Genomic DNA, 21,673 nt, shown 5'->3' on the forward strand with positions numbered 1-21,673 from the left:
TACCCTTCCCTCTCCCCTTTCTGATGAACTGTCTTGCCAAGTCACCTAAAAAGCATCATTTCTCTGTAAGTACAGCCCTTCCTTCCCTGACCCTGACACCCTTGCCAGTTCATACCAAAGTATCTTGATCCTCCCTTTTCTATGCCACTGCAGCCCCTTGTTACATCATCGAAATTAACATTGTAAGTAAGCACCTAAAAAGTAAATGCTTTATTGTATTTTGTTTGACTCTCTGTATCCACAAATGCTAGCAAGGAAACTGTCTGCTAACAAAAAGAACAATAGACCGGATGTGGTGGCTCACACCTGTAATCCCAGCACTTTGGGAGGCCCAGGCAAGTGGATCATGAGGTCAGGAATTTAACATGAGGCTGGTCAACATGGTGAAACCCAGTTTCTACTTAAAATACAAAAATTAGCCAGGCATGATGGTATGCGCCTGTAGTCCAACTACTCAGGAGGCTGAGGCAGGAGAATCACTTGAACCAAGGAGGGGGAGGTTGCAGTGAGCCAAGATCGCACCATTTGTACTCCAGCCTGGAGACTCCGTCTCGAAAATAAAGTAACAATAACAATATAAGAGTAAGAACAGCTAACACGCATTTGGTGTGCACTTAACATATGCCAGGCACACTGTGTAATTGTTTTATGAGGGCTCTCATTTTACCCTCCCAATAACCTTATTAAATACTCTTATTATTCCTATTTTACAAATTTAAAAATTGGCATAGAGAGGCTTAAAAACTTGTCTAAGATTCCCTAGCCTCTGCCCAATAGGGAGGCAGTATGACACCATGGTTAAGAATATGACCTCCGGAGTCAAAAAGGCTGGGTGGAAACACGTGGCTTCACCATTTACAAGTTATGTGAGTGGGAAAACTTCTGTAGCCTGGCTCACCCAACATCTCTCCTAATATCCTTCTCTCTAACCTTTGCCTTATATGGAGACTAGAAAGTGAAATAGTGGAATCTTGCTTCGGGTTAGCTAGGGTTGGTCATGTGCCTCAGTTGGAGGCAAAGAAGATACAGATGAAAACATACTTGAGAAAGGCTTTATTCCTCTAAAAAACAAATTCTCACAAATTGAAGCCTTTTACCTTTCCCACAATTGCTCTTCTTCTTTTGTCTCTTGCACTTCCTTTTGACTTGGCATTGAGATGAGAAAACTGGAGCTGCAGCAGTCACTTTAAGCTCATAAAGAACAAAAACTACACATTAAAGATGAGGTAGCAGAAAGGCAGAGGAATCCTGGGTTCTTGATAACTTTCTTGAGCAGCTTTACCAGGCACTACCTTGCTCTTACTTGAGGAGTTTTTTTTTTTTCAAGACAGAGTCTCAAAAAAGATACCCCTATCACCCAGCCTAGCCTGGAATGCAGTAGTGCAATCTCAGCTCACTACAACCTCCACGTCCCAGGTGTTTGCGATTCTTCTGCCTCAGCCTCCTGAGTAGCTGAGACTATAGGCACCTGCCACCATGCCTGGCTAATTTTTGTATTTTTAGTAGAAACAGGATTTTACCATGTGCCCAGGTTGGTCTTAAAACTCCTGATCTCAAGTGATCAGCCTGCCTCGGCCTCTCAAAGTGCTGGGATTACACGTGTGAGCCACAACACTCATCTGGGAATCTTTTTATATAATAAAAATAAACAACTTGCTTGTTCGGGCCACTCACTGAGTTCTCTGTTATTCATATTCAAACACATGGATACAGAGACCTGTCCTCTCTATACCTCAGTCTCTCAACTATCAAATGGAGTTAATAACAGTGTCTGTCATTACTAGTGTTCCAAGGACAGGATAATGCATTTAAAGAGCTTAGTTTAGTTTCTGGGAGAATAATCATTTATTGAACATTTATTACTATTATATGACCAATCACTGAGAGACTTAACCCTCAGAAACTCCAAGGTTCAGCTTCCTTTCTTCTACAATCAGTCTTCCAATGACTCCTCTCTTTTACACAGTTAAATGAATGTATTAGGTAAATTAGCCATCTTTCTCTGTGACCAGAAAGTCTCCAGATTTGATATTTAAACTATCTCTGAAACTTACATAAGGCAGGGCTTATTTCCCACATACAATAGATTTAAAAAACTGGAGACTGAGGCTATAAAGGGATTGTTCAAGATCACATGTCTAACTTCATTCTACATTTTATGGAAGTTGGAATAAAGTCCAGGCTTCTCACCCTGTTCTGCAACACCCTGTTTGATCTGACCTGTCTGCCTCCCACCAGCCACATGGTCCTCCTTTCCGTTCCTTAAACATCCCACACCCTCTTCTACTCCAAGGCATCTGTTCTGTCTACTTGCTGTTCTGTTTACTTGCCGTCTTATTTGCCTGAAACTGCCTTGGTCTTTGCAGGGCTGTTTCCTTTCCATCCTGTGGACCCTAGGGAGAATGAGAGGTCATTCCCTAGTACCCTAATAATGGACTTACTTCCTAGACCAGGGGGTCTCTCTCACCTCCTCTACTGATGTCCTGCATATCTGTAATGATCTGCTCATTTGTTCATCTGTTTATTTATTGATTGATTCTGGCTGGAATGTAAGCCTCCTAGAGGCAGGAACTTTGTTTTGTTTACCACCATAGTCCTAAAGTTAGAGGGGAAGGAAAGAGGGAGAAACTGAAACCCAAGAAAAAGTCTAGGCATCACACCTAGACACACCTGAGTTCAAACCCCAGCTTTGCCATGTAACAATGTAAGGTACAGCAACTCAGTTAACGGCTCAGTTTCTCATTGTCATCTCTGACAGGAGAATTACTTACTTACCTTATAGGGTTGCTGTCAACAGGACATGTGGTAACATATATAAAGGATGTAGCCCCATGCTGGGCACATTAAATACCCCATACATGCTTGTTCCTTCCTATGCTTATTCCTCTACCTTGCTTGCATTCGCTGCAATAGCACAGTGCTAGGCAAATTGTGTGTGACCAACCAATTGACCCAGATAAGAAGAAATGAGTGGAATTAAATTCTTAGGGATCAGCCAGTTCTGCTCCTCTCAAAGCCACTCCAGCTCCCTACAGATTATGGTCTATTGATTTATGTGTAGATTGCAGGCAGTGTTAGCACCTACTGCATAGTGTTGCTGTGAGTATAAAATAAATATGTATTAACTGCTTACAACAGTTCTGGCATATACTAAACTCTCAATAAATGTCTGTTATTATTATAATCTGTGTCTATGTGGACCAATATAAACAAATCTGATATTTACCATTATCAGTGAATGTCTTCTCCAAAACATACTAGAATCCATCACTGTCATCATCATTATCCTAACACCTTATGTTGGCAATGCACATTGTGTTAGGAATAACAGGATAGAGACAAGCGTTGGAGGAGGCAGTAAAGGAAGTGATACAATTGAAGCAAGTATTTGGGGGAAAGGGAAACCAAAACAGACCCCCAGCCTTGGACTCCCATTCTCTCTCAGTAAAGACCAAGTACAAGCGGTTTCAGTGGGTGTAAGTGGTGAATTAAGGCCCAGCCAAGGTCACCATGATGTCTATGGAGGCCAGGCTAAGGCTGTGCCATCCTGTGTGGCAGGAAAAGGGCCTGAAATGCTCACAGAGAACCTGATCTAAAGTGGACTCCAAGCTCAGGACTCTGAGGCCTGAACACAGGACTAAGGAAGCATAGGCATTAAAGGGCATCTCCCTTGGGGTCAGGCTGCCCTGGGTTCAAGTCCTATTCTGCCATGCACTCAGCATGTTCACTTGGCACAGTGTCTTAATGACTTGGAGCCTTTTTCTGTATGTAAAGCTTACAGAAAAGTGAAGCTACTAACTGTCCTTTCACCAGTTGCTGTGAGGATTCCTGATATAACATATTATATGCAGTGGGCACTTAATAAATGGTGGTTAACTAATAATAATCACAATACCAAACGCTTGTACCTTACGACATATGTTAGGGTTTGTTGTAAGTACTTTACAAATATAAATTGGTTTAGTCCATACAACACCCTGTGACAAAGGTGCTATTAATAAGAATAATGACAAAGATATAACTGCAAATATAAACAGCACTTTCCATACTATAAGCATTGTTTTAAACTTTACATATAGTAACTCCTACTCACAACAATCCTGTAAAGTACTATTATTGCCTCCACCATACAGATGAGGAAACTGAGGCAGGGATTGATGAACCTGCCTAAGGTTATCTGGCTAGTAATAGTAGAGCTGGGCTTCCACAGTACCTCTCAAAGGGTAAAGCTTCATGAACATCCTAGAGAAAGTTAAAGAACACTGTTGTCCTTCCTGTTTAAATAAGGAAACTGAGGCCCAGAGAAGTGAGGTGTCACATAGCTAGAAACCAGAGAACTAAATTTTCATTTCTTTCTGGGAATAATCATCCAACTGTAGCCTTTCCATTTCTGGTTCAGAACGATGTCCACACCACCAAGGTCCTTTCAACAATAAAATAAATTTGTAGAAACATGTTCTAATTGTTCTTCTAAGCTGGGCTAACATCTCCTAAATGTGTAAATTTAAGAATTTAAGAGCTTCCTGGAGTTCTTCTGGAGACAAGAAAATATAGCTACGAGGACGCACCCTTGCGCCTGCGCTGTGTGTTCCTGGGCTGCGGCAGCCATGCTGAACCCCTACGGACAGACGAGTTGGGGGACAGAGTCTACGACTGTGGGATAGGAGGCTGGGGATTTGGACAGCAGCAGCATTATAGCGCTCTGGGTTTCAGAACATAGGCCTTGGCCATGCGGAGCCCTTGGTCCCTGGCGCGACCCCCAGGAACGTTTGGAAAACCTGTCCTTGCCGCTGGAGGAGATGGGGGGGGGGCAGGAGGCACGAGACCCCGGTCAGCCAATCTGGGTGCTGCTGACATGGCAGCATGGCCGGATGTCTCCCCACCCCGCAGCCCGCTCTGGAAGGGAGGGGCTGGGGACTACACCCTCTGCCCCAACATGGCTTCGTTTCCTGTCGGGGGGGGGGGGTGACACCCTGGATTACATACCCTGTACCAAGCCAAGGACAACTTTGGAAGCCCCCTGGAAGGCTTTAGGATTCAGATTCTTCGCTGAAGCCACCCTACCACCAAGAACCACCACCCGCCCACGTAATCCCTCCCGTTTCCCTGAGGGTCTGGCCAGTGGAGGAGCTACCAATGGCACGACCTGCTCAAGCTTGGCAGTTTCCAGTTGCACTGTGTATGGAAGCCTGGGAAGACTCTGTTGGAAGGGGAAGCGGGAGAAGGTGCTGGAAGCACTGGGGTGATGGCTTCCGCACCCCTTCCAACCGCCCTCTATCCCTGGAGTCCACGAATCACAGCTCAACCAACTGGCTTGGAGGTGTGACCGGTTGCCACTTCCCTGTGAGTCTCTGTGGCACTCTTCTGCCTGGTGACTGACACCTTGGAAATGAAGTTTATGATGTCATCGCTGCCACTGGCCAATAGAAAAAGCTCCCGCAGAGAGGTGTTCCTCCCCCACTGAGTTTCTTCATGCGCATGAGCGAGCGTAGGCGTGTGGAGGGCGTGGGGGGGACTCTCAAGCAGGGGGCGCGCATGAGCGGCGAAGCCCCGCCTCTCTGCTTATATATAAAGGGCTGGCACGGGCCTTGGCGGCGCCATTTTACACTGGAGTGGAGCAGCTCGTAGAACCAGCTGGAAGATTCTGCCTACCAATACAGAGCCTTCGAGTCGTCTGGGGCCGCCATTCCTATCCACCTCCACGGGCTTGGAAATAACCTTCCTCCCGGTCTATGACCTGTCCCAGTGGACAGTACAGACCCCGTAGAAACCCCTGAAGCTGCTCTTTTTCTAGCCCCTCCCAATCCTCGGACTCTGTCCACTCCTCTACTCTGCCCTCCAGAGGATTTCAAGGATGGAGGCGGCGGCTCCCTAAACCACTTGGCGTATTTATCCGCCTCCATCCGAGATCAAAACGGAACCTCGGACCCATAGGGTCCCGACAGGAAGAGGGGATCCCTGCAGACTAACAGCGGGCCATATTGACGACGGTGTCTGAGATCAGGGACTGTCCTGTTTTGAAGAGTCAGTCCCTCCTTAGTCGCCCGCCTCAGCTGAAGCCGCCGCCATTTTCTTGCAGTCTGCTGTCCGCAGAGTGCGTCAAGCTGTCCGGAGTTCTCCACAAGGCCCCGAAGTCACTGCTTTCCTACTGGTGGGGAAGGGGTTTGTCACCTGGAGGGCCAAGAGCAACAGCCTCCCACCCACTTACCGGGTGATGCTGGACCCAGCCAGGCAGTGAGGGAAACTGAGGCCATCCAGACTTTCCGTGGCTGAGATGCTGCAAAACGTGAGTCCTCACAACAAGCTCCCTGGGGAAGGGAATGTAGGATTGCTGGGGCTGGGCCCAGAAGCAGCGGCGCCAGGGAAAAGGATTCGAAAGCCTTCCCCCTTGTATGAGGGATTTGAGAGCCCCACAATGGCTTCGGTGCCTGCTTTGCAACTGACCCCTGCCAACCCACCACCGCTGGAGGTGTCCAATCCCAAAAAGCCAGGACGAGTTACCAACCAGTTGCAATACCTACACAAGGTAGTGATGAAGGCTCTGTGGAAACATCAGTTTGCATGGCCATTCCGGCAGCCTGTGGATGCTGTCAAACTGGGTCTACCGGATTACCACAAAATTATAAAACAGCCTATGGACATGGGTACTATTAAGAGGAGACTTGAAAACAATTATTATTGGACTGCCTCAGAGTGTATTCAAGATTTTAATAGCATGTTTACCAACTGTTACATTTACAACAAGCCTACTGATGATATTGTCCTAATGGCACAAATGCTGGAAAAGATCTTCCTACAGAAAGTTGCATCAATGCCACAAGAGGAACAAGAGCTAGTGGTGACCATCTCTAAGAATAGCCACAAGAAGGGGGCCAAGTTGGCAGCACTCCAGGGCAGTGTTACCAGTGCCCACCAGGTGCCTGCTGTCTCTTCTGTGTCACACACAGCCCTGTATACTCCACCACCTGATATGCCTACCAGTGTCCTCAACATTCCCCACCCATCAGTCATTTCCTCTCCAACTCTCAAGTCCCTGCCCTCCACTGGACCCCTACTCATTGATGTTACTGCAGCTCCTCCAGCCCAGCCCCTTGCCAAGAAAGAAGGTGTAAAGCGGAAAGCAGATACTACCACCCCTACACCTACAGCCATCCTGGCTCCTGATTCCCCAGCTAGCCCTTCTGGGAGTCTTAAGCCTAAGGCAACACAGCTTCCCCCTATGCATAAAGAGAGTAGTCACCCCATCAACCCCCCACGCAAAGACTTGCCTGACTCTCAGCAACAACACCAGAGCTCTAAGAAAGGAAAGCTTTCAGGACAATTAAAGCATTGCAATGGCATTTTGAAGGAATTACTCTCTAAGAAGCATGCTGCCTATGCTTGGCCTTTCTATAAACCAGTGGACGCTTCTGCACTTGGCCTGCATGACTACCATGACATCATTAAGCACCCTATGGACCTCAGCACTGTCAAGCAGAAGATGGAGAACCGTGATTACCGGCATGCACAGGAGTTTGCTGCTGACCTATGGCTTATGTTCTCCAACTGCTACAAATACAATCCCCCAGATCACGATGTTGTGGCAATGGCACAAAAGCTACAGGATGTATTTGAGTTCTATTATGCCAAGATGTCAGATGAACCACTGGAACCAGGGCCTTTACCAGTCTCTACTGCCATGCCCCCTGGCTTGGCCAAATCATCTTCAGAGTCCTCCACTGATGAAAGTAGCAGTGAGAGCTCCTCTGAGGGAGAAGAGAGTGAAAGCTCAGACTCAGAGGAAGAAAGGGCTCATCGTTTGGCAGAACTGCAGGAACAGCTTCGGGCAGTACATGAACAACTGGCTGCTCTGTCCCAGGGTCCAATATCCAAGCCCAAGAGGAAAAGAGAGAAAGAAGAGGAAAAGAAGAAACAGAAGGCAGAGAAGCATCGAGAACAAGCTGGGGCTGATGAAGATGACAGGGGGCCTCAGGCACCCCACCCACCTCAGCCCAAGAAGTCCAAGAAAGCAAGTGGCAATGGAGGTGGCAGTACTGCTTTAAGCCCTTCTGGCTTTGGACCTTCTAGAGGATGTGGCACCAACCTCCCCAAAAAGGCCACAAAGACAGCCCCACCTGCCCTGCCTATAGGTTATGATTCAGAGGAGGAAGAGAGCAGGCCCATGAGTTACGACGAAAAGTGGCAGCTGAGCCTGGATATCAACAAATTACCTGGAGAGAAGCTGGGCCAAGTTGTGCACATAATCCAAGCCAGGGAGCCCTCTTTACGTGATTCAAACCCAGAAGAGATTGAGATTGATTTTGAAACACTCAAGCCATCCACACTTAGAGAGCTTGAGCGCTATGTCCATTCCTGCCTACGTAAGAAACCCCGGAAGCCTTATACCATTAAGCAGCCTGTGGGAAAGACTAAGGAAGATCTGGCTTTGGAGAAAAAGCAGGAATTAGAGAAGCGGTTACAAGATGTCAGCGGACAGCTCAATTCCACTAAAAAGCCCCCCAAGAAAGCAAGTGAGAAAACAGAGTCGTCCTCTGCACAGCAAGTAGCAGTGTCACATATCAGCGCTTCCAGCTCCCGTTCAGATTCCAGCTCCAGCTCAGATTCCAGCTCCAGCTCAGATTCCAGCTCCTCCTCTTCATCATCGTCTTCTTCAGACACCAGTGAATCAGATTCAGGCTAAGGGGCCAGGCCACATGGCGCAGGAAGGCTCCGCAGGACCGGACCCCTAGACCACCCTGCCCCACCCACTCCTTTCCCCTTTGCTATGACTTCTTCATCCTACCCCCTTGCCCCCCTCTAAGAGAGCTGGCTCTGCAGTGGGGGAGGGATAGAGGGACATTTACTGAAAGAGGGATATGGATAAAATAAGATTGAATTCTCATGAGGCCCCATTGGGGAATGATCTCTTGGACACAGACCCCCCATTCAAAATGACTGGGGCAGGGCAAGGGGGTACAGGGTGGAAGTGTGCAAAGCCCCTGATCTGGAGTTACCCGAGGTCACAGCTGCCCTGTTCACTTATAAGGGCCCTGTTTTGAGGTTGTTTGTTCTAATTTATTTTAAGCTAGGTAAGTCTGGGGGGAGGGTGGGACCATGGTCCCCTCAGCCTCCATGGAGAGGCAAGAAGGAGGAGCTTTTTTTTACATTGACATTTTTTTTCTACTCTTGTTTGCCCTTTTCCTTCGCTCCATTTGGGGCCCTGGGGGTTTCAGTCATCTCCCCATTTGGTCTCCTGGACTGTCTTTGTTGATTCTAACTTGTAAATAAAGAAAATATTATTTAAAAAATATATATATAGCTATGTGAGACTTGGACATTTTTTTTTAAAGCACAGTATTAAAGAGCAACTTTATGTGCCCTGATCATTAAAATCAACAAAATGCATTTGACTCAAAACAGGACGTAGTTGAACAAAAATGGGTCTTCAGTCATTTGGAAATGCTAACATGCTGACTGCCTGATTAAACACAATTTGTATTGTCAATAAAAAATGCAAATGGCTATTTTACTGGCAAATACAGCATTAGACTTTGCTTGATATAAGGATTAAATTGCATTTCAAGAGCAATTCAGGAGGTCAAATTAAAAATGAACATCCCCTTTCATTGTCCTTAGGTTCTGGAGGCCAGGATAGGAAATACAATAACAAAAATAATTGCCTGCCACTATGTGCCATTTCATGAATTTTAAAATAAAATTCATGCTAGTTTTGTGTAGTGGAGAATAATATTTAAGCCCCCAAATGCGTCCTGTAATTTAGTGCATATAATTCCTTGAAATTTACATGGCATACCCCCACTCATCTGAATCAACTGATAAACTCTCTTTTATTTGTATTAAAGAAAATAGGGATTAAAAGGTCGAGACTCCACATAGTGTAGATACCAAAAGCGTGGGCACCATTTTAAAACCTTTTAGTCAGTCTGGCCCAGAGCTAAATCAAGTACACAGGAATTATGTTTCACTGCAAATATTCTCTGGTTACAAATAGGAATAAGACATGCATTTTGAATCCCACAGAAAAATATGGAACCACAGATGTTGCTTTTGAGCATCTTTATTTCTGAAATTACAAATAATCGTTGTTGGCATCTGCAAGTAGAAAAACTAAAAAAGCAAAGAAATACCTCATCACTATATTATGATGTGATAAAACCTCAGGATGGCAGGCAGCCGGCATTAACGCAGTTGTGCATTTACATTCAGAGATGCACGTCATTTTGGTTAAACATCATTGCTCAATTTTCAAAAATTCCCCTCGTTATTTTTTCTCCACATTTTTCCCATTAACTTCAAGTAAGACAAGTTTATACAACCTCTAATACCTTGTTATAGCTATTGTCGTTTTCTTTCTGAAGGCTGGAATGTATTTCCAGAGCTGTTGGTAAACACGTCTAATCCAAGAAGAAATTAAAGAGACACTCTGATTGCATGGGATGAATAAACAGAGAACCAAATAAAAGGGTTTGGTTTAACTGACATTGTTTGGCAATTTAGGCAAAATTTGGATTTAGAAAACATTGAAATAAAAAATGGACTAGAAATAGGTATAATGCAGCCCAAATAAGCGAATGTTATTAGGGGATTCTGAACAACTTCTTCGGAACTCACAGCAACACTAGGAAGGAGAGCTCTACGTGCTTGCATACCAACTCAGGTATTCGATACAACACCTCAGGTAGGTGCATGTCACCCTTTTTACAAACGAGGTATGCAGGATTTAAGTAATTTGTACAAGATCATGCAGGAGGCGTGGCTTCTGAATCTGAGCTCTTAACCATAACATTATTCTGCCACTTAAAACAATCCAAATGTTACCTCTCTATGTCTACCCTATTGATTATAGTAATTGTCCTAAGCAATCCGTATTTGTTATTTATATGTGTTTTAAGTATCCAGATAGATGTCACTTCCCCATTTTACGGAAAGGAAATAGACTGCTCAAGGTCCCCCTCCTAGCATGTAGCATGGCAGGATTGGAACTCTAAAGGCAACCTTCTACACAGTATTGCCTCCCCCTCCCCAGCATCATTCCCTCTAGGTAGTACTCACAAACAGGCAGTGTGTTATCCACTCACTCTTAAATGACACCGATTCTCCAACTGTTCAGTGTCCTGGGTCTCAGTGCTTGGCACCTAAGCATTTGAATATCAATGGCACTGAATGTCTACCTAAAATCCAAACCTCTCACCAACCACACAGCTAAACTCTCCTGCAAGCCACCATCCCCTTCCTCATGGACTACTGCAACAGCCTTCTAGCTGCAGTCTCTGCTGCTTCTCAGACTTTCCTACAATTTTCAAAACAGAATCCAGATTCTTTTATGATATAAAGCTCTCTATGAACTTCCCACCTGATTCCCTTTATTTCTCTGACCACCTCTCTTGGTGCCCTGTTGCAGGCACACCAGCCTCCTCATGATCTTTCAAACACACAGGGCTCACCCCTGCCTTTGTATCTGCTGTTCCCACTGCCCCAAGGCTCATAAGACTCGACTCCTGCATTCACCTTGGGACCTTTGCTCAAGCGCCACTTTCTTAGGGAAGCCTTCCCCAATTTCCCCATTGAAAATTACAAACCCCACCCTCTGTACTCTCAACATCTCTCCTATGCTTTTTTCCTGAACACTTTATAATGTACCCTGGAATTTACACATTTCTTGTGCTTAGTGTGCAATTCTCCCAACTATAACACAAATCCCATGATGACAGAGACTGGTTAGTTTACTGCTCTATCTTCAGCATCTAGAAGAGCAGCACCTGGTGAGACAGCAGCATTTACAAATGTTTGTGCCAGTCAGTGAATGAAGAAAGAATGAAGGGCATCCTCCCACTGCGGGGGCTTCCCTGCATATCTACAACAGGCCAGTGGCGCCTGTGTTCCAATAGAAAGTTCCAGAACACCAAGATCTCCTTCCTTTCTTCCTTCTCTTTTCTTTTTCTTTCTCCTTCCTTCCTTTTCTTTCCCCTTCCTTCCTTGTCTTCTTCCCCTTTCTCTCTCCTCCATCCTCTCCCCCTCCCTTTCCTCCTCCTTCTCTTCCTCCTCCTCCTCCTCCTCTTCTCTCTTTTTGCCCAGGACAGAGTGCAGTGGTGAAATCACAATTCACTGCAGCTTCAACTTCCCAGGCTCAGGTGATTCTTCCACCTCAGCCTCCAGATAGATGGGACTACAGGTGCACACTACCATGCCTGGCTAAATTTTGCATTTTCAGTAGAGATGGGGTTTTACCATGTCTTCAACTCCTGGGCTCAATAGGTCTGTCTACCTCAGCCTCCCAAAGTGCTGGGATTACAGGAGTGAGCCACCACACCCAACCTCATGCTCTCTTATTCTCTTTTCCCTCCCTCTCCATCTCCCTTCTTTGCTTCCTGGAAAGACAGAGTTTGCCTGAAAAATCTAAATCATCTAAGATAATAAGGGACACAGAGACCTCATGTTCATTTTAGATGGTAGCTGTGAATGTATGTATTAAGAAACAATAGGTATTGTCCTTCTTTTGCACTGGTCAGACTCAATATCTATCTGGTAGCCTGAACCCAAGGATACAAGGCTATTTTTATGCAAGTTTCTGTTCAAAATGTGGAAATAAGCTGACATCAAATATAACCTTTTAGAAGCTAATGGATGTTACTAAACACATATATAATATCTATTTCTCCTTAGTACTGGGCAGTAAGTTGGAGCTCCATGAAGTTCATAACTCTTCATGTGATTATTGTTCAGGATGTGACAGTGGAAAAACCACAGTCGTATGTACAGTTATGGCCCCGCCCATGACAGAATCAGGGGCCCGAAGTCATCTTGGTTCTGTTATCTCAACTAATAAGGTTACCAAGAATTCCTACTTCCTGACTTTACTGAGAGGAACAAATGAAGAAATGCATGTGTAAGAACTTTGTAAGTTCTAAATATTCAGAAGCTCTAAGTTCTAAGGCTAAGTTGCTTACCTTTTTTAAGCCTCTGCTCCCTCATTTGTAAAAGAGGGATAAGGAATAGTTCACTGTTGAATGACAATCAGATGAGAGAAGGCACATATCAAAGCCTGACACACGGTTCCTGCTCAGAACATGCCTGTTACTGTAATGTTACTGCTCACTTCCTTCTTACTGACTTAGGAAAATAACATGGCTTCTTTCTTTACATGTTTAATACATTGTTTTCAAAGCCTTTAGTGAAGCAGTCTGTTACATTCCTATTACTAAATTGCTATTTCTAAGTGCAGACTTAAGAATGTAAAGTGGAAATAAGAAGTGATTACAGACCAATGATTTCAGGCTGACACATTAATTGAACTGGTGTGTTTAAGGTCCTAACAGTCTCATTTTAAAAAGTCACCTTTTAATCAAAATCCAACCAGTATTTGCTGAACATACACTATGTGCACACTACCATATTAAATTCTTTCAAGTATTATAATTAGAAATACAAGTTGAATTAAAAAATTAATATACAATCCCATGTAGTTGCCCTTACAATATAGTTATGACAAAATGACACTTAGTAACGAAAAGTTAAGCATGAACAAAAGGTTCCAATGTTTAAGCAGTAGATATGTTACTCTGAAGCATCACTTAATTAATTTCGAAGTCATTGCCAGGGAAGCAGAGCTCGGGAGGTTTGTGGAGATATCGGAGACCACGCAGGGTCTAAGATGGTTTGGATTCATCCAAAGGATTCATCCTGTGATGAAAATTTCGGATGCTGGTCACTCAAACCTGTTTAGAAGATACTAGGGAGCAGAAGTAAAATCTCGATGGCTGTCAAGTTACCCAAGTAGAAGGGGTTTTACTAATAAGGCATTATTGCAAGCTTACCCTCATCAGGTTCATTTGCAAGTGGGAAGCTAAGATAACACCTCTTAGTTGACTTAAACTCTTCTCCAGAAAGAGAAAACACCAAAGGAAAATGCAGATCACCGAACTCTGGAAATCCTAATATAGAACTAAGACAAATTAATGCTTTTACACAAGTTCATTCTTCTTGATTACATTTAAAAGCCTGTTGTCAATTTGCATGTGTTCTGTGTTGGAAAATATGCACTCTGGATCTAATGAGGAGAAAACTGAAAATCCATTCTGCTGCATGGCTTGGGAAAATCTCTGCATTGGTATGTCATGGCCTGTAAAGTCTGTCTATCAGATACACTGTACTTGAATTGATGGGGCAGCCATCTGTATTGATTTGTGCAGCCACCGTGGAAACGCAGCCACTGTAACCATTTGCTAGGCTATGTGGAGACACAATCTACATTTGCTTCAATTCCTTTGGAGGATGCCGTGTGCAAAGTATATCTGGCTAGCCCAGGTCAATGTCTAACAATAGGTAACATTTATTGACTATCAGTCCTGTGCCTGGCCTCAAAGTGTTGAAGCACATACTGTGTCACTTATTCTTCACTACCAACCAGCCTGGGTGTGTGTACTCCGAGGAAGCCGAAGTACAGAGTTTCGATGGATACAGAAGTTTTCATTGCTAGTAAACAGGACCATGTGATACTAGCACCTCGTCTCTGCACTATAAGAAGGGCCCTCCTGCACAAGTGTACACTGAGCACTCACTTTACCTCTTTTACTATTTCCCACAGTTGTGGATGACAGGCACAATAATCACAAAGAACGAAGGTCTAAGGGAGCAGATTTATTTGCCCAAAAAGTATAAGAGCTGTGTTTTGACTGGCAGCCAGCACTTACACAGCCCTTACTGTGCCCAGGTGCTGTTCTAACAGCAGCAGCATGAGGTGCCCCTTCTTCCCATTTTACAGATGAAGACATTGGAACCCACAGAAATCATCACTTATCAAGGTTACATGGCTGATAAATGGCGGGGCAGATTCTGGGGTAGGCAGTCCAATCTCAAAGTCTATGCCCTAAATCCCCATGTGCCATCTCTAATCTAGGATTCCCTACATCCAAATGGAGATTTGGACCCTAGTTCTTTCCTAACTTCACATCTGACCCAATCTGCCAGATTCATTCTCTGTCACACAGCTGGGAAGAAGCTGTGAGATCATCTAGCATCAAACCTTAGTTTTAACACTCAGCAAACAAACTAGAGGACTCACTTTTGTGCACTATGAATTTTTCACTTGCCTACCCTATGTCTATAAACATCTGTCAGTAAAATGGTTAATTAGACAGGAATATGAAAAGCTTATTTAAATAAGCAAAGGGAGATTCCTTCTAACTCTTCAGTTTCTAACCCTCTGAATGGGTTTTTATTCAAATACCCAGGGTTGGGGGGGGAGAAAGAGAGAGAAAGAGAGAGAGAGAGAGAGAGAGAGAGAGTGTGTGTGTGTGTGTGTGTGTGTGTGTGTGTAACAAGGGGTCCTTCAAAAATAGAGAAAACTCTTTGATTTTTTCTCTCTCTCTTTTTGAGCAGTTAGACTCTCAACTTAAATTCTTTTAAAGCAAAAAACTGATCTCTGTTGTATCTAACCACAGTATTTTCCAAACATTAAGAGTACACAGGCCCCCCAAAAATAATTACCAACAGTTCATTAAAAAGAAGTATTTTCCACTCATCTAATGGTCAGACAGGTTCAGGGAATGCTATGTTAAGAAACTCTTTTTGATGCTATAGATAGCACGCTGTGAAAGTCCCGAGAATTCCTAGGTGATGCCATCTGTCAAACACTGTTCAACATTAGGTAATGTTAATTGCCAACATTGTCTGGTACCGTGTGCCAGGCATTATCCTAAGAGTATTCTATGACTTGCCACATTTCATCCTGAACACAGCCCTTTCAGATAGGTACTAATAGTAGTAATAGGGATAATAACAGTACCTATCTATTATGCCAATGGAGGAAATTAAGGCAGGGTTAAGTTACTGGCTTATATCAGAATAACCGAGAAGTCCTGAATGAACCTTGTTCCTTCTCACCTTTTTGCCTTCATGAGAGGCTATTTCCTCTGCCTGCAACTTACTTCCAGCCTTTCTCACCCAGCTAATTCCTATGTATCCTTTGAGTCTCTTCTCCCCAAAATCTTCTATTACCATTCCCTCTAAGTCAGCTCAAAAGTTCCTTCCTTGTACACTCTGCTCCCTGAAGCTACTATGCTGTATTATAAGAATTTTTTATGTGTATGCCTCTGTGCTGAGAATTTCTTAATGGAAGGGGTCATAGTTTGTTATTTCTTTACTCCCAGTGCATTTGCCGAGAGCATTGCACTTTGAAAATAGTGGATGCTCAATAAATGCTTGCTAAGGAACAAAACAAATAAACAAAAGCAATAAGCAACAACGCCCTATCTAATACAGTGAATATTATTTGCAGGAAATCAGTTCAAGGATGATGATACTAGTAAGTGCTCTGACTGACTGAGATCCCTTGATGTGCCAGCCACTGTGTAAGCACATTGCATAGAGTATATAATTCTGTACTCACCAGAAACCTTTCAGACATTTGAAAATATTATCTCCATTTTACAAGAAGGTAAACTGAGGCCCAAGAAGGAGAATGAACCTGTCCCCATGCACACAACCAGTTAATGGCAGAACCAAGTTACAAACCCAAGACCATGAGATTCCGAAGTCTCTGCTCTTTGCATATACTGTTCCATGCTGCTACTTTGTAATTTGCACATCTGATTCTTTTTGTAACCAGAGCACTGAGATCTCTTCTAGAACATCATTCTCCGAAGAACACTCTCTCTGCCTAGCTCTTTCTCTTACTGTTACAGAAAATAAGCTAAGATAGCCTTCAGCTATGCCATTGTGGTAGTGCTTGGAAAAATTAATCCTGTGCCATTTTGCATTTGCTGCTTGTGAATCAAACTGTGAAAGCTAATTTAAAAACTTTCACACTTGGTTTGAATGAGGACTGTCAGTGCTTGGGGAATGCTAAATTGTACACAATTAGTTCAAATGGTGCTAGCTTAGACTCCCAGCAGCCTCCCAAATGAAAAGGCTCCCACAGTCACCCTGATGAATCGAGGGGAAGGTTATAGAGGTTTCGGCAAAAACAAGCATAAGAAGTATACGCAGCTCATGATGGTATTGTGCACTGATATATCTGTGCTTGTGTGTAATTCTGTTAAGATGGAGTTTTCTCCCAGGAACACTGTGCTTCATGCAGATCACAGACTTTGGGGCACACAGACATGGGCTTGATTCCCAGCTGCAAGCTGCATGACCTAGAGTGAGTTACTAAGCAACAGAAGTCCTCATTTTGTCACCTGTAAAATGGGGATAACACTACGGTAAAGCTTTGGGAGGATTTCAAAGCATGCATAGAACACCTTGGCCTGGTGCCTCCACATATCAGAAGCCAGTCAACATTGCTGCTGTTATTATGCCTGTCATGTGCTACCCAGATAGGATATGCTTTCTCCGAGGGCAGAGGCCCAGACAGTCTTGTTTACCTCGATGCTCCTGGACCATCTGTGTTATCTCAGAGCCCAATCTTCAGGATGATTATAATTATTATTATTAATAATAGGATTTGTAACAATCCAGTTTGGACTCTGAAATGGGGCGTAAGTCTTGCCCGATGTTTCAGCAGATTGTAACGGAGGGAACACTGTGCTGGACTTGAGTTCCTGCACCCTATGCTGGATCTGCCCCCTATGCTGGATTATTTGCTCTCCTGGCACAGTGCCTACCAAATAGCACACCATAGGTAAACGGTTTGGGATGAACAAATAATATATTTGATCCTGAATTGTCTCATCTGGGAAATGAAAATAATAACTGCCTTAGAGAACACAGACAGGAGGGTGGTCTATAAAGGGAAAATAAGGCACATATCAGAGTAAAGGTGATAAGAAATAAGTCAGAACTAACAAGGATGATTGAAAAGCCACAGCTTCTTCTCCAGGCTGCAGCATTAGCAGTGAGTCTGGGCCCCTTCCTACACCTAAATCATAAGAGCTTTAATCTATGTGACGTCTAGCGCTCAGTTATTTGACTCGGAAATTCTACAAACTTTCATAACTACCAAAGGAAAAAAAGATTTAATAAAAGCATTTTAATAACGGCAGTTCAATTTTAAGGCAAAAAAATCTGTAATTACTTGGAGCCTTCATAACATCTAAAATCTGATTAAAATGTACCATCATTTATGAGCTGTGATGGTTATCATGTTTCACAGCCGTGCAATTACTGCTGGTGCCTATGCAACTTACCCATGCACGGAACTCTGGATTGCTTCTTTTTCACACTTGTATTGTACTCTAATCCTTCAATATCAAGGGCAATTTAAATACACAACACATAAAAATAGAAGGAATGAACAAGTGTCAAGTTACTGTTGCGCATCAGGTATTGGTAGGCAGTTTAGAAACATGGCTAATTTGGAGAGTATCATCATTATTTATGAAATGAAAACCCTGAGACTGAGAGAAGAAACCAGTCCAAGGTCAGGGAGCCAGAAAACGGAAGAGGTGAGTGAGATTGGAACGTAAAGCTATTCAGTGGCAGCTGTGTGCTCTTTCACTACGCTACAAAATGGCTTAACTGGGCTGAGTAATGTCTGAATCTCAGCTTCATATCAGCTCCAGTGTGGCAATTCTTACTAATTTCAGAGGAAAAAGTGGTGAGGAGGGAGAAGATGGAGGAGGATCCTACATGGCAGTTAAGATTTCATCTTTAACTTGACTTCACAGGTCAGAGCTTACAAGCCTTCTACACATTTTACCTGACGGTTCCTCACAGAGATTTTGATGTGAAAGCAGTATTTTTAAGCATTTAGTCTTTCAACAAACTTGATGACTAAGTATTCTTCCATTCATTAAATAGTGAAATGACAGTTCAAAGGGAGAACTCCCTGGCCACCTGCTGTAAAATGGAATCCCAATTCTTATCTTTGCTCTTCTACTGACATTTCACTTTGTTATAATACACACAGAGATGCAAACTTATAAATTTGTTTATAAATTTCCTTTACTTCCTTTATTTATTGCCATCTCAATATACCAAAAACAGAAGTTCTCCTTTGACAGGGAATTCTAGGCTGTTTTGTTGCTGCTGTTCTCTAGAAGCTGGAAGAGTCTAGCATACAGAAAGTCCTCTGAAACATTGGTTCAATAAACGAATTCATTAAAAGCTGAAGTTGGTCAGGCGCAATGGCTCACGCCTGTAACCCCAGCACTTTGGGAGGCCGAGGTGGGTGGATTACCTGAGTTTGGGAGTTCAAGACCAGCCTGACCAACATGGATAAACCCCATCTCTACTAAAAATACAAAATTAGCCTAGCATGGGGGCATATGCCTGTAATCCCAGCTACTCAGGAGGCTGGGGCAGGAGAATCACTAGAACCGGGAGGTGAAGTTTGCCAGTCAGCCATGATCTCTCCATCACACTCTAACCTCGGCAACAAAGAGCAAAACTCATATGAAAAAAAAAAAAAATGAGGTTATAGCAGTGTACATGAACTGACCAATTTTCAGACCCATATGTCAAGTTTTCAAGATAGACTTGAGGCCCTTTTTAAGTCTCATTACTCCAGACTATCTAAATTTACTATCTACTTCTTTCAGTTATTCATTCCACCATTTAACAAGCATTTACAGAGTACCTATGGTATGCTAGCCAGTGTTCCGTGTGCTTGGATTCCAGCGGTGAACAAAATAGGTGAAATCCATGAAGCTTACATACCGGTGGAGAATACCAACAAATAAATCAAAACATACCTTTTATAATGTTAGGTAGTCATAACAGCTATGACATCAACCAGAGGAAGGAGAAAGAGTGATTAGGCAAAGGCAGGAAGGGAGTGCTTAATTCAATTCGAGGGAGGTGAAGCTGTCAACAAATATGCTTATACAAACCAGGAGAGGAATTGGGGTCAGCAGGACAGTGCCCCATTTGGGGAAGGACTGTATCAACATGGCCCGAACATTTCTCATCTGGAATCTTCAGCTTTCTCACTTGATGCAGTAAGAATAATAATACTTGCCCTACCTACCTTGCAAAATCAGCCTGCTGGGACCCGCAGTGAAATATTCCATTTTTTCCACCCATGACATTAAGGGGTTTTATTACATGATTTCCATGATCCCTTCCCATTCTAATTTGCTAAGATTCTGTCGCTATAAAAGAGCTCTGTAAACTCTAATTTGCTGCGCAAATGTATGAGTTAATGATCAGCACAACTGTGACTTTTATCATTATTCCAATGATCCACTTTGGTTCCAGAGGTCAGAGCCCCCAGCCTCAAAGCATTCTTCAGCCTCGTTTATATTTAAGTGACTTCAAGATCTCATTGAAAATGTAAGTTGAAAGGTGATTTCATTCCTAGAGATGTTTTGTTGTCCAAGCCATAATTTAAATGCCCATTCTAAGCTCCGCTAATTATCAGCACTAATGAAAGACTAAAATGGCACAGCTAATCCGAAGGCCTATTCTAATTTGGTTTTAGGCTGTATTTCAGGATTTTTTTAAGCAGCAGATTTGTCTTTCCAACACTACTGTGGCTAAATTACTGCTAAAAGGAGCAAGTGCAAGTAAGCAAGAGACATCATGTAAGACGAGGGGGTTACTACACTGCTGTTCAGGGGTGAGCTTTGGGGTTCCATCACCCCTCTAAAACTGTAAGAAAACTCCTTTGCTTTCAATCTAACCTCGAGTAAATGAATTAAATTTGAAACTTTCCAGGTTCCTTTCTAGATGAATATTTGGCTCTTTGATCACCATGACCTGGAACTATCAACAAGGGTATTTGAGCAGCACAGAAATATAAATTTACCTCGAATAGCCTATCAGCACGAGCTTGAAGGAAACAAATTGTATTCAAAACTTGCCAACTGTTTCCCATACACCAGGCAAGTTGCTGAGAGACAGGAATCTAGAGAAGATCAAAGACTTGTCCCTGCCCCTAGAAGCTCACTATCTGCTGTAGGAGAGAGATCACTGTAATGGGTAAGAAGGAAGGAAGATAAAGCAAATCCAGTAGATTTTCACAGGGGCTAAAACAGAGCCATGAACAGGATAGAGGGAGGGCCAAAGGAAAGAGGGTGGCTTTATCAGAGTTTAGAAGGAAAAAGGGAAGTCTTCATGTTAAAGGTGATCCTTGGGCTGTGTAATAAATAAATGGTTGTAAAATATTCATAAGGTAGCTGAGAAGCAGAAACTAGTATTATTATCAGGCCCATTACCAGATGTTGCGTTTAAGTTAATCTCTAAAACACCCAGTACATTTTATCATCCCCATTGTACAGATGAAATAACTGAGGCACAGTTATTTATATATCATCTGTACAATAACTCTCCCCACTTCACTCCACTTGCCCAAGTCAGGAATGAAAACCAATTTCCCTTAATGAAGCCAACTAGAACACTTCTTCTGCCCTCCACAAGTACCTTCATGATTTTCTCAGTATCTAACCTGCAGCCAACTACCTTCTGCCTGACTGTAACCAACTACACAAAATCTGAGCCATGTCACTTAGCTCCACTGGAAATGCCTCTCTTGGCTAGCCCTCTACAGGTGGTTTTGGTTCTTTTATTTCTCCAATAAGACTCCAAAGTTCTCCAAGAAAGAAGCCATACACGCCCTTGACCCAGCTTTTAACTCTGCCCAGACACTGTGCTCCTCCCATAGAAGTAAGAGGTGGGCCCAGCCATCTATAGGGAAGGCAGTAAGAACCAACATAAAATTCAAGCCCATTTCCTTCCCACCTGGCAATGGAACAAAAAACCTTCCACATCTCATTCTAAAGGCCACTGAACATTC

At 43.4% G+C, this 21,673-nt stretch overlaps 2 protein-coding genes across 13 annotated transcripts in view; one reads left to right on the top strand and one right to left on the bottom strand.

The window, feature by feature from the left end:
• Positions 1-21,673, bottom strand: part of DAB1 (DAB adaptor protein 1) — a 902,516-nt gene that overhangs the window by 344,951 nt on the left and 535,892 nt on the right. The gene's annotated exons all lie outside the window — the stretch shown is intronic.
• On the top strand, positions 6,275-8,680 carry LOC108314885 (bromodomain-containing protein 2-like). The gene has a single exon (XM_037744056.1). The coding sequence runs from the start codon at positions 6,275-6,277 to the stop codon at positions 8,678-8,680; it is 2,406 nt and encodes an 801-aa protein (XP_037599984.1).

Source organism: Cebus imitator, unplaced genomic scaffold, assembly GCF_001604975.1.
Source record: "Cebus imitator isolate Cc_AM_T3 unplaced genomic scaffold, Cebus_imitator-1.0 Scaffold163, whole genome shotgun sequence".
Taxonomy (NCBI): domain Eukaryota; kingdom Metazoa; phylum Chordata; class Mammalia; order Primates; family Cebidae; genus Cebus; species Cebus imitator.